Below are 12,720 nucleotides of genomic sequence, written 5' to 3' on the forward strand. Positions count from 1 at the left end.
TGTGGAAAAACAGATTTACATATACTATCTCCTCCACTTGAGTATTCATGCATATGTCGGAGCAATATTAGTTACCTCCCCTTGTGAAACAGGCCCAAAATTTATAAAGTTCTATATTTACAAAATATTTGACTTTCATCAATCTACTACACAGAGAGGCAAAATGGTTAACAGGTGAATAAACAGCAAAATTAAAATAGCATTAACAATTTAGTTTTGCATTTAATTTGTATAAAGTCCAGAATGGCTTTTTATTTACCATAATCATTGTCTGTGATCTGTCCGGGATGAATTATCTTTGTTTGATTCTTACAAATAAAACTTTTTTTTAATATTTTGGCTGAGAACAATAAAACTAATATTGTGTTTTATTCCTCAAAATCATAAACCTCTGTTGTCGATCCATTTTCCCCAAAGAGTCCAGTCCAAATAGTTTTCCAGTTGGATATGGCAAGTCCATTGCCCAGCGACAACTAACTTAACTTCAAAGTCTGGTTCATCACACATCTAATCTGTTCACTCCAAATCTGTAGAATCCACAATTCCTTCAGTCTTCTCCAACCAACCAGCATGTTTCCAAACCATGGCGAGGAATCTCTTGAGAAGTGACTGTGCTCCCTATGGAAGCTTCTTGGGAAGAGCTCAGGCTCACAAAGGGATTCATTTCTGTGCGCTCATAATCCCAAACGCTTCCATCAGTTTTTCAGGCCATTTCCAGGCTGTTTTTGGAGCCATTTTTTTGCCGTTTTTGTTTGTTTTGGATTGTTTTTAGATGGAATGTGAAATGATTATACTGGATTAGAAAAATATCAGTTGGAAAAGTTACCAGGGGATAGAAAAAGAAAAAGAATGGAGGGGGAATTTGGAAATAAGTCTAACAAAATATATTTAAAATTACAACACGAGACCTAAAAAATATTGGTGCTTACTGATGTATAACTATGTAATAGTATTATGGGGATAACTGGAAACCTGAATCCCTCTCACACTTCGGCCAAAAAAGAGGCTTGGGGGGGGGGAATCAATTGAACTCGTATATAAGTAGACCTTTAAAAGGAGAAGGTATGTAAAATTAGTAATAAGGAAAATAGTTTTTTTGAATATAATTATTAATCCCATTGATATTGAATGGGGTTTGCTGAAACACTGAAATACACCATGCAAAATAGAGACTGGAAGGGAGAAAAAGAGAGGGAAAGCGAGAGAGAGGAGACAGGAGAGAGGGAAGCAGAAGGGAGGAAGGAGAGAAGGAAGGTGTGGAAAGAGGGCAGAGGAAGAGAGCAAGGGGAAGAAGAGAAGAGAGAGATCAAGGGAAGAAAGGAGATAGGGAGGAGGAGAAAGGGTTGAAGATGAAATAGACTATAATATGGTGTATGGAAAGCAGAAGAGCAAATAAAATTGATGGGGCTTGATTGCAAGATAAATCGATATATCACTGATTTTTTTTTCAATGTTTGTTAATATGTAATAGTATACTTTAGATTATATGTATGTTAAAAAATAAAAAGAAAAAAACTTTTTTTGGCAAAAAAAATATTCAGAAAATTAATTTAAATTACAAACTCCCGAAAAAAGAAATTTTTAAAAACAAAACAAGGAGAGACACAACATTTAAATAGAAGGGAAAATGTGGCTCAAGAAGACAAAAACAATTTACATATAATTTATCCCCCCCCCCCAGTTGAGTATTAATAAATATATTGGAACAATATTAGTTTTCTCTCCTTGTAAAGCAAGCCCAAAATTTAAAAAGTAGCAAACAAGTGAACCGACAGCAAAGTTAAAACATCAAAGCATTAACAATCTAGTTTTGTTTTAATTTGTATAAGGTCCAGAATGGCTTTTTATTTACCAAAATCATTGTCTCTGATCTGTCCGGGATGAAATATCTTTGTTTGATTCTTACAAATAAAACTTTCTCTTAATATTTTCATTGAGAACAATAAAACAAGTATTGTAATTTATTCCTCAAAATCATAAATCTTTGTTGTCGATCCATTTTCACCACAGTCCAGTCCAAATAGTTTTCCAGTTGGATATGGCAAGTCCATTTCCCAGCGACAACCAACTTCCCTTCAAAGTCTGGTTCATCACACATCTAATCTGTTCACTCCAAATCTGTAGAATCCACAATTCCTTCAGCCTTCTCCAACCAACCAGCAGTTTCCAAACCATGGTGAGGAATCTTTTAAGAAGTGGCTGTGCTCCCTATGGAAGCTTCTTGGGAAGAGCTCAGGCTCACCAAGGGATTCATTTCTGGGCGCTCATAATCCCAAACGCTTCCATCAGTTTTTCAGGCCATTTCCAGGCTCTTTTTGCTCCCTAAGCGAGCCTTTGCTGTGCTTTGGCGCATGATTGAGGGCCACGCACGCACCGGGACGGTGCCACACAAAGCAGCTAGATGGGGAGGGTGTGTCTACCTACTTTGTGCGATGTGTGTGTGTGTATTGGGTGGGGGCATGGATTGTTCGGCGCTGAGAGAGAAGCAGCTGCGGCAGTGGGAAAACGAGGCTTCTTTGCCAGCCTTCCAGCTGAGAAAACAGAAATATTCGCCGGTTCTGTGGGCGTGGCTAGGTGGGAGGGCCTACAACTGAGTGTGCGTGAGTGCCCCCATCTAGCCACGCCCACAGAGCCTTTAGTTTTTTTTAAAAAATTGAAATCCACCCCGTGACTGTTTCAGAAGAGGAAGTTCCTCTGCGCTTCTCGCCTGCTCCCATCCTTTCTAGCCATGCAGTTCTCGATGGTTTTAACTCCTTTAAACTCATCCACTGAGGCCGCAATTGTACTGTTGGCTTTCCAGTTACAAATGCTGCCATCTCTTGATAGGAGGCCGAAAAACAGGGTTGAGTCTTGCTGTGTGGTGGTAACGGAGGGGCTTTGGGCAATTCCTATTATGGCTTAAAGACATTGTCCTTGTTTGGATCTGAATGAGGAGGGCTAATCCCATCACCCTGAAGTTCTTTTGTGTTGCAGATGAGATCTCTTTTGTCTTTCTGGGGTTATTAACAAAGGTGGGGGCTGCTTTCCAAGAGCATGTTTCTCCTTTTCTCATCCAGGGAGGTATCATATTCTGCCTTTTTAATATTTCCTAGATTTCATTTTTCTAGGAGAGGGTGGGTGCTATCTTTCTACACCCCGTTTGCATCAACAGAATTACGTTCCCCAAGTTTAAAATGTAATTAGGCACAGGAGACATGGGACACCAGAACAAAGCTCTACATCACAATGCCAACCTAACAAGCTCCAGTGTAGGAGAGCCCAAAACCGGATGAGTGAAAAGTGACTAACCCTACCAGATTCCTCTTGACACAGTGCATAAGGTTAGATATTGTAATCAGCAAATCACAGCATCTAAGGGTGAAGGATGGTGGGTGTTGTAGTCCAATGACATCTGCAGCTCTTTCTTTCCTCATCTTCAATAGCTATGAATTCCTAAATTACATTTAGAGGTCCAGATTAGCACTTTTTTTTAAACCTGGATCTTTATTTTGGGTCTTTTGGCCTCCCCTTGAGGGGGTGACGTTTTTTTGCGGTCCCCGGTTGGGGGAACTTTGGCATCGCTCGGCTGCGCCTCCGTCGCCCCCTCCCTGCAGCTCTTCAGTGAAGGGGTTAAAGGCAGAGAACTTTTGCGCCCAGAGTGGAGGCAGGAAAAGGGGGAACCCAGTTTCCTTCCCCTCTCTGATCTCCAGATGTCTCTTACGCCAAGTGCTGCGGGGATCCCCGCTCGGGGAGAGGTGCTCAAGGGCTGCCAGGTGGGCAAGGACGCTGCGAGTGGGGGAGGGGAAAGAAGAAGGAGGGGGATCCCCAGGTGCGGGAAGGGGAGGGGGGATTCCTTGGGGGAGGGAAGGAGAGAGAGGTGGGGTTTCCCCAGTTGCGCCTCTCCCCTTCCCAGTCTCCGCCTTTCCTTGCAAGGTTTTCTGCTCCGTGGGAACTGCTGCGCCGCCGCTTCTCCTCCTCCTCCTCCTCGGTTGCTGCTTCTGCGAACGGCTCTCTGACACCCCCCCCCCCTTAAAATCCTCCCTCCATTCCACCTCCTCCTTCCCTGCAGCCCCATATTTGGTGCTGCCCTGCTCCCGGGGGAGGCCGCCTGATGTTGGGGAAGGTTGGCCACCACCGTTCCCACGTTCCCCGCTGGGGAGGATCCGCCTCCCGGGGTCTGGAGGGGTGGAAGAGCATCTGGGCTCAGATGCTCCCTCCCAGGGCGTGAACCCTGCTACGAGGAGCCCAGTGGCATCTAAAGGTGGGCTTGCTTTGAGACGCATCACCTGAATCTGCCTCTGACCTGCCGAGATTCCCTTCCTGGTGACAGCTGCATCCCCGTTTCTCTCTTACCATGGGAGGGAATAGCCCTGTCTGCAAAGGTTTTCGATTTTAGTTTTAATTCTTTTATGGGCTGTATAATCTACCCTGAAGAAAAAGCTCTATACTGTTCTTTACAAACAGCTTTGCAAAATGATCGAGAGGCTCCTGTGATATGTCTGCGTTGTGGGGGGGGGGGGGGGGGGAGAGAAGGGAATAGAAGGAGGTGGGTTTTTGGTTGGAAGAGGGGGAGGGGGAAAGGAGGGGTGAAGGGGGAAAGGAGGGGGAGGGGGAAAGAGGAGTTCATTGAGGGAAAAAGGCGGGAAGATAAGGATAGGAGGAAGCTAGGGAGAAAAGGCCTGAGAGGGTAGGAAAAGAGGCTTAAGGGGGAAATGGAGAAAGAGGCCTGGGGAAAGGCAGAGGGAGTGAAGGGAATAGAGAGGATAGGAGGAGCTTCTGTGGGACAAGTCTGAGGCAGAGAAGGGGATGGGGCAGGAGAGGCTTCTGTAGGGCAAACCTGAGGGAGAGAAGGGGATAGGACAGTAGAGTCTTCTGTGGAGTGTGCCTGAGCCAGAGAAGGGAACAGGACAGGAGAGGCTTTTGTAGGACAAGCCTGAGGCAGAGAAGGGGATGGGACAGGAGAGGCTTTTGTGGGGTAAGCCTGAGGGACAGAAGGGGATGGGGCAGGAGAGGCTTCTGTAGGGCAAACCTGAGGGAGAGAAGGGGATGGGACAGGAGAGGATTCTGAGGGACAAGCCTGAGGGAGAGAAGCGGATAGGACAGTAGAGTCTTCTGTGGAGTGTGCCTGAGGCAGAGAAGGGAACAGGACAGTAGAGGCTTTTGTAGGACAAGCCTGAGGCAGAGAAGGGGATGGGATAGGAGAGGCTTTTGTGGGGCAAGGCTGAGGGAGAGAAGGGGACACAACAGGAGAGGCTTTTCTGGGACAAGCCTGAGACAGAGAAGGGGACAGGACAGGAGAGGCTTTTGTGGGGCAAGCCTCTATGTCGGACATAGAAAGAAAGCGGCTTTTGCCCGCCCCGCCGCTATGTCCGACATAGAAAGAAAGCGGCTTTTGCCCGCCCCGCCACTATGTCCGACGTAGTGCCTCACCAGCCATAAACCTCACCGCACGTCACCAAATTATACATGTACTAACTGTGGCACGCATAACTTATGCACAATATTGGAGAAAGAAAATATGCCATTTAAGCTAGATATAATCAGAAAAGTGTTGGCCTGTGCGGAAGCAGATAGGCTCACTCTTGAACTTAAAAATAAAGGGGAATCAGAATATTTTGAAGTCTGGAACAGATTTTATGATGGGTATAGGACAAGTTGACAAGACCAGTATATATTGTGATTGGACAGAAGGATAGACAATGTATTAAGTTGGCTAATAGTTAATGGTTGAGACTAGTTCTATATAATGTGAATGTATGTTCACTTCGACTTTGCGGTACTGCATTGTTTTAAATGTAAAAATAATAAAAATATACTCCAAAAAGAAAATCCTAACAATTACTGCAATCAACCAATGGAATAGCTTGCCTTCAGAAGTTTTGGGTGCTCCATCACTGGAAGCTTTCAAAACGAGATTTGACGGCCACTTCTGAAATGGTAGAGCAGAGAGTTGGACTAGAAGACCTTTAAGGTCCCTTCCCACTCTATTATTCTGTTATATACTATAGTCATTTTAATTCCAGTGATTCTAGCCAATAATTGCTATATTAAGAATTCGTATTGACCCAAGTCAACAAGAGAATTTCATGGTTGAATGCAAATGTGAACTTGGATCTCCGTAATCTTCAATGTGTAAAATAAATCAAAATTAATCTAAGATTATTTTAGCATTGTGGAATATTTCCTTTTTATCTTTAATGTATATGGTTTTCTTTTTTTATATGTATATCTTCTGCAACCATTTCATAAGCAATTTCTTTGAATCTTACAGGCAAAGAGAATGCCAATAAGAGAACTCCGGACAACTGAGAATAACAAGCAACGTTAAAAAGGAAAATCAATGAAGCCAGAAATCAAAACATTTCCATTTCCTTCAGAAACCCACAAAATTCTCCTCCTTCCCCAGCAGGTAATCAAGAAGAGGTTTTGAACTGGAAAAAGTAGAGTATGCAGAACACAAGGATACATTACAGGTAGTCCTCGACTTACACTTCATTTAGTAACTATTCGAAGTGACAGTGGCACTCAAAAACCTGACTTAAGACCATTTTTCATACTTATGACTATTGCTACATCGCCATGGTCACGTGATCTATATTTGAATCCTTGGCAGCTAACTCACATTTATGACAATTGTCCTGTTCTAGGGTCACGTGATCCCCTTTTGTAGGTCCACAGATGTGACATTGTGGGCAAAATGTGTATTTCAAATCACAATTGAGTGTGCACTAAATGATCCACATTGGAGAAAAACAATATTAATGTGGCCAAAGCTTTAGTCAAAACTGTTCCATGTGGTTGGTTCATGGAGGGACCCACATAGCGAAGGAGCCCTACATGTACTCCCAACGAAGTGAGCTTGGCAACTTGGTGATACATTAGAGAACACACCAGGGAGAATTCTGATTGTGAGAAAAGTTTCAGTCTGAACTCCAGCCTGGTAATATATTAGAGGATGCACACAAAAAATAAATTATATGAATGTCCTGATTGCGGGAAAGGTTTCAGTCAGAATTCCGACCTAGTGATACACCAGAGGACTCACACAGGAGAGAAACCCTTTGAATGTCCTGAATGTGGGAAAGGTTTCAGTCGGAATGCCAACCTAGTGATACACCAGAGGACTCACACAGGAGAGAAACCCTTTGAATGTCCTGACTGTGGGAAAGGTTTCCGTTGGAAAGCCAACCTTGTGATACACAAGAGGACTCACACAGGAGAGAAACCCTTTGAATGTCCTGACTGTGGGAAAGCTTTCAGTAAGAAGTCCAACCTGGTGATACACCAGAGGACTCACACAGGAGAGAAACCCTTTGAATGTCCTGTTTGTGGGAAAGGTTTCGGTCACAATTCCCACTTGGTGGTACACCAATTGCTTCACACAGGAGAGAAACCCTTTGAATGTCCTGACTGTGGGAAAAGTTTCAGCAGCAATTCCCACCTAGTGATACACCAGCGGCTTCACACAGGAGAAAAACCCTTTGAATGCCCTGACTGTGGGAAAGGTTTCAGTCAGAATTCCGACCTAGTGACACACAAGTGGACTCACACAGGAGAGAAACCTTTTGAATGTCCTGACTGTGGGAAAGGTTTCAGTCGGAATGCCAACCTAGTGATACACCAGAGGACTCACACAGGAGAAAAACCCTTTGAATGTCCTGACTGTGGGAAAGGTTTCAGTCAGAATTCTGACCTAGTGATACACCAGAGGACTCACACAGGAGAGAAACCCTTTGAATGTCCTGACTGTGGGAAATGTTTCAGTCACAAGTCCACCCTGTTGAGACACCAGAGGACTCACACAGGAGAGAAACCCTTTGAATGTCCTGACTGTGGGAAAGCTTTCAGTCAGAATTCCGACCTAGTGATACACCAGAGGACTCACACAGGAGAGAAACCCTTTGAATGTCCTGACTGTGGGAAAGCTTTCAGTCAGAATTCCTACCTAGTGATACACCAGAGGACTCACACAGGAGAGAAACCCTTTGAATGTCCTGACTGTGGGAAAGGTTTCAGCAAGAATTCCCACCTAGAGATACACCAGAGGACTCACACAGAAGAGAAACCCTTTGAATGTCCTGACTGTGGGAAAGGTTTCAGTCAGAATTCCCACCTAGTGAAACACCAGAGGATTCACACAGGAGAGAAACCCTTTGAATGTCCTGACTGTGGGAAAAGTTTCAGCAAGAATTCCCACCTAGTGATACACCAGAGGACACACACAGGAGAGAAACCCTTTGAATGTCCTGACTGTGGGAAAGCTTTCAGTCAGAATTCCTACCTAGTGATACACCAGAGGACTCACACAGGAGAGAAACCCTTTGAATGTCCTGACTGTGGGAAAGCTTTCAGTCAGAATTCTCACCTGAAGACGCACCAGAGGACTCACACAGGAGAGAAACCTTTCGAATGTCCTTACTGTGGGAAATGTTTCAGTCAGAATTCCGACCTTGTGACACACCAGAGGACTCACACAGGAGAGAAACCTTTTGAATGTCCTCACTGTGGGACAAGTTTCAGTAACAGGTCCAACCTGGTGACACACCAGAGGACTCACACAGGAGAGAAACCCTTTGAATGTCCTGTTTGTGGAAAAAGTTTCAGTCACAATTCCCACCTGGTGGTACATCAGAGGACTCACACGGGAGAGAAACCCTTTGAATGTCCTGACTGTGGGAAATGTTTCAGTCACAAGTCCAGCCTGTTGATCCACCAGAAGACTCACACAGGAGAGAAACTGTAGGAGTGTCCGATTTGTGGGACAAGTTTCAGTCACAATTCCCACCTGGTGGTACACCAGAGGACTCACACAGGAGAGAAACCCTTTGAATGTCCTGACTGTGGGAAAGGTTTCAGTCAAAATGCCAACCTAGTGATACACCAGAGGACTCACACAGGAGAGAAACCGTAGGAGTGTCCGATTTGTGGGACAAGTTTCAGTTCCAATTTCTGCCAGGTACAACACCAGAGGACTCAAACAGGTGAGAAATCATATCCCTGTCTATATTGTGGGGAATGTTTCATTACAAAATTCTACCTCATGAGTCACCAGAGAACTCATATAGGATCGAAACTGTATGAATGTCCTATTTGTGGCAAAGGTTCCACTCAGAATTCTAGCTTGATGAAACATCAGAAGTCTCACACGGGAGAGAAACTCTTTGAATGTCTTGACTGTGGAAAAGGTTTCATTTCAAAATTACAGCTCACAAATCACCAGATGTTACACACAGGAGAGAATGCTTTTGAATGTGCTGACTGTGGGGAAAGTTTCACCAAGAATTCCAGTCTGGTTAAACACCAGAGGACTCACACAGGGAGAAACCGTATGAGTGTCCTGTTTGTGGCAAAAGCTTCAGTCAGAATTTTAACATGGTGATTCACCGGAGATCACATGAAAAACACTGAATGCCCTATTTCATTTCAGTTCAAACCTAGTGAAACACCAGGGAGCGCCTTTCAAATGGCCAGTCTGTGGATATTGCTTTTGGCCAAAAAGACTCCTTATCGCAAGGGTGTCAAACTAGATTTTATCGAGGGCTGCATCATGGTTCTGTTTGACTTGGGTGGAGGGCTGTGGTGGAAGTGGACAGGAGGGCATAGCTATCTTAACATCACTTGTGTTGGGGGCGCCTGTGGAAGCCCGAGTGCTATGCCAACAAGCGATGGGATCCCGACCTCCATTTTCAGCTGCAGTGGCCTCCTGCAACCTTCTACCAATGAAAACGGAGCTCGGGAGGGTCTCCTGCGTCCCCCGCAACCTCCATTTTTAGTTGCAATGGCCTCCTGCAACACTCTGCCAGTGCAAATGCTGGAAGAGGCATCACGGACCAGTCCGCTGCTTTAACAACAGTCCTGCAGCACGGATTTAATCACCCTGTGGCCCGCATCTGACCCTGGGCCTTAAGTTTGCCTTTGTCAATAAGGTGGCTCAAAAATCACCAGATGATACACACATAGGCTCCCCACATGGTTCCATAGACCTTCTCCCCCCCGCCCCGGGTCTTCACTTCTACTGTATCCCTGCAGTCCTTAGGCCTGACTCCCACCCTACCAGACATCACAGCCTCCTCCATACCTTTTGAACATCTCTGAATCTCATGTGGGGAAAGAGGACAGGGCATGTATCTTTGGGCTGTGTGACTGCTTTATGGAAACAACCATTATTTTGACCGGGATTCATCCGTAGGCCATGCAGTGAACTTGTGGAAGCAGCTGTCGTTTTGCCATGGCTGTCTGTGTTAATAAGGTGGCTGCTTCTTGGTCACTGGGAATGGGACAAATTGTTCTCTTTTGCTACCTTAACACTTTTGTAGACTGTGTTATGGAATTGCGGGTGCAATGAAAATGGTGTCTGCCTCTGGGAGATCTCCAAAAGGGCAGGCCATGTATCCCTGGGGTGCTTGATAAGTAGGCAAGTACCTCTTGGCCAGCATTGTGCTGCAGTTGCCAATAACAGCCAATGTAGTCCTAGGTTGCATCAAGAGAGGAATAATGTCAAGAACACAAGAAAATATAGAATTGCTTTACGCAATACAACACTTAGAATACATAGTTGAGTCCTGGTCACCATGATATAAAAACGTTGAGACACTGGAAAATGTGCACAGAAGAGCAACCAAAAGGGACAAGATAGCTGTCTTCAAGTACTTATGCATCTGACACAAAGAAGAGCAGATTGACTTATTCTCTAGGGCACCAGATGGCAGGATAAGAAGTAATGGGCGGAAGCTAGTTAAAGTGAGGCCCAACCTAGAAGATTTTTTTTTTTGTCACAGCAATTAATCAGTGGAATAGTTTGCCTCCCGGTTTTGTGGGTCACTGAAGGTTTTCAAGAGTAGACTGGACGACCATTTGAGAGGGATGGTTTAAGTGTCCTGCCTTGAAGAGCAGGTTGGACTAGAAGACCTCCGATGTCCCTTCCAAGCCTATAATGCAACGTTTCCATGAATTTAGTGGCAGTTTAGAAGATAGGTAAAGAGCAACCACATGAACTTTCTTCTTGTGGCATTTTTTTGGGGGGGAAATTATTCAGAAAATTAATATAAATAAAACTCCAAAAAACCCCACAAAGCTTTAAAAGCAAAGCAAGAATAGACACAACGTTTAAAAAGAAAGCAAAAAAAATGTGCAAAAACAGATTTACATATACTATCCCCTCCACTTGAGTATTCATACATATGTCGGGGCAATATTAGTTGCCTCCCCTTGTGAAACAAGCCCAAAATTTATAAAGTTCTGCCTCTATTTACAAACAATTTGACTTTCATCAATCTACTACACAGAGAGGAAAAGTGGTTAACAGGTGAATAAACAGCAAAGTCAAAATCGCATTAACAATTTAGTTTTGCATTTAATTTGTATAAAGTCCAGAATGGCTTTTTATTTACCATAATCATTGTCTGTGATCTGTCCGGGATGAAATATCTTTGATTCTTACGAATAAATTTTTTCTTAATATCTTGGTTGAAAACAATAAAACAACTATTGTGTCTTATTCCTCAAAATCATAAATCTCTGTTGTCTCTCCATTTTCACCACAGTCCAGTCCAAATACTTTTCCAGTTGGATATACCAAGTCCATTTCCCAGCGACAACCAACATCACTTCAAAGTCTGGTTCATCACACATCTAATCTGTTCACTCCAAATCTGTAGAATCCACAATTCCTTCAGTCTTCTCCAGCCAACCACCAGTTTCCAAACCATGGTGAGGAATCTCTTAAGAAGTGGCTGTGCTCCCTATGGAAGCTTCTTGGGAAGAGCTCAGGTTCACAAGGGGATTCATTTCTGTGCGCTCATAATCCCAAACGCTTCCATCAGTTTTCAGGCCATTTCCAGGCTCTTTTTGTAGGCATTTTTGTGCTGTTTTTGTTCCTTTTAGGCAGTTCCTGGGGTATATTTTGGCCCATTTTTCAGGCCATTTACGGGCTGTTTCGGGGGCTTTCTTTTGGCTGCTTTTGGCCATTTTTCAGGCCCTTTTGGGGCATTTTCTGGCCTGTTGTCAGGCAGTAATTTGGGCTGTATTTTGGGATGTTTTGGGGCCATTTTCTGGCTTGTTATGGATTGTTTTTGGCCCAGTTTTGGGGTTCTTTTTATGCAGTTTCTAGAGTGTTTTGGGGCCATTTTAAGGCCATTTACTGGCTGGTTTGGGGCCATTTTTGGGGCTGCTTTTTGGGCAAAATTTGGACAATTTCTGGGCCATTTACTAGCCCATTTTTGGGCCATTTTCAGACTGTTGTCAGATTGTATTTTGGGTGATATTTGGGGCTGTTATTCAGGGTGTTTTTTGGCCATTTTTGGGATGTTTTGTGGCCATTTTGGGGCTGTTTTTCAGGCTGTTTCCAGGGTGGTTTTTGGCCCAGTTTTGGGCTGCCATTTCGTGGGCTGTATTTTGGGACTTTTGGGCCGTATTGTGAGCCATTTCCAGGCTGTTTTCTGGGGTGGGTTTTGGCTCTTTTTCAGCCTGTTTCTGGGAGGTTTTTTGGGACGTTTGTGGCCATTTTTAGACGTTTTCAGGGCTGTTGTTTGGACCATTGTTTTGCCATTTCTGGGCCATTTTTCAGGCTCTTTCTGAGAGGGTTTTTTTGGGGCGTTTTTGGCTGTTTTTCAGGCCCAAAAATGTGGGTGGATGGGACCAGCCAATGGTGGGATTAGCTGATTCACTGAACTGGGCAGAATTTTAATAACTGGCTTGCCCGAACCGATCCAAACTGTCTGAATCCCACCTCTGCCCAGAGGC

At 44.4% G+C, this 12,720-nt stretch overlaps 1 protein-coding gene across 1 annotated transcript; it reads left to right on the forward strand.

Annotated features, from left to right (window-relative positions):
- The first annotated feature begins 3,617 nt into the window (after nucleotides 1-3,617).
- LOC148047516 (uncharacterized) lies at nucleotides 3,618-11,140 on the forward strand. The gene is made up of 2 exons (XM_087711492.1): nucleotides 3,618-3,752; nucleotides 6,251-11,140. The coding sequence occupies exon 2, from the start codon at nucleotides 6,935-6,937 to the stop codon at nucleotides 8,720-8,722; it is 1,788 nt and encodes a 595-aa protein (XP_087567618.1). The 5' UTR covers nucleotides 3,618-3,752; nucleotides 6,251-6,934; the 3' UTR covers nucleotides 8,723-11,140.
- The last annotated feature ends 1,580 nt before the right edge of the window (nucleotides 11,141-12,720 follow it).

This window comes from Thamnophis sirtalis, unplaced genomic scaffold (genome assembly GCF_051295495.1).
Source record: "Thamnophis sirtalis isolate CommonGarterSnake01/CBP01778 unplaced genomic scaffold, rThaSir2_p1.2 scaffold_3, whole genome shotgun sequence".
In the NCBI taxonomy this organism is placed as follows: Eukaryota; Metazoa; Chordata; class Lepidosauria; order Squamata; family Natricidae; genus Thamnophis; species Thamnophis sirtalis.

Excerpts from the sequence above, each read along its gene's own strand:
- LOC148047516 (XM_087711492.1), top strand. The coding sequence starts at position 6,935 with ATGCACACAAAAAATAAATTATATGAATGTCCTGATTGCGGGAAAGGT.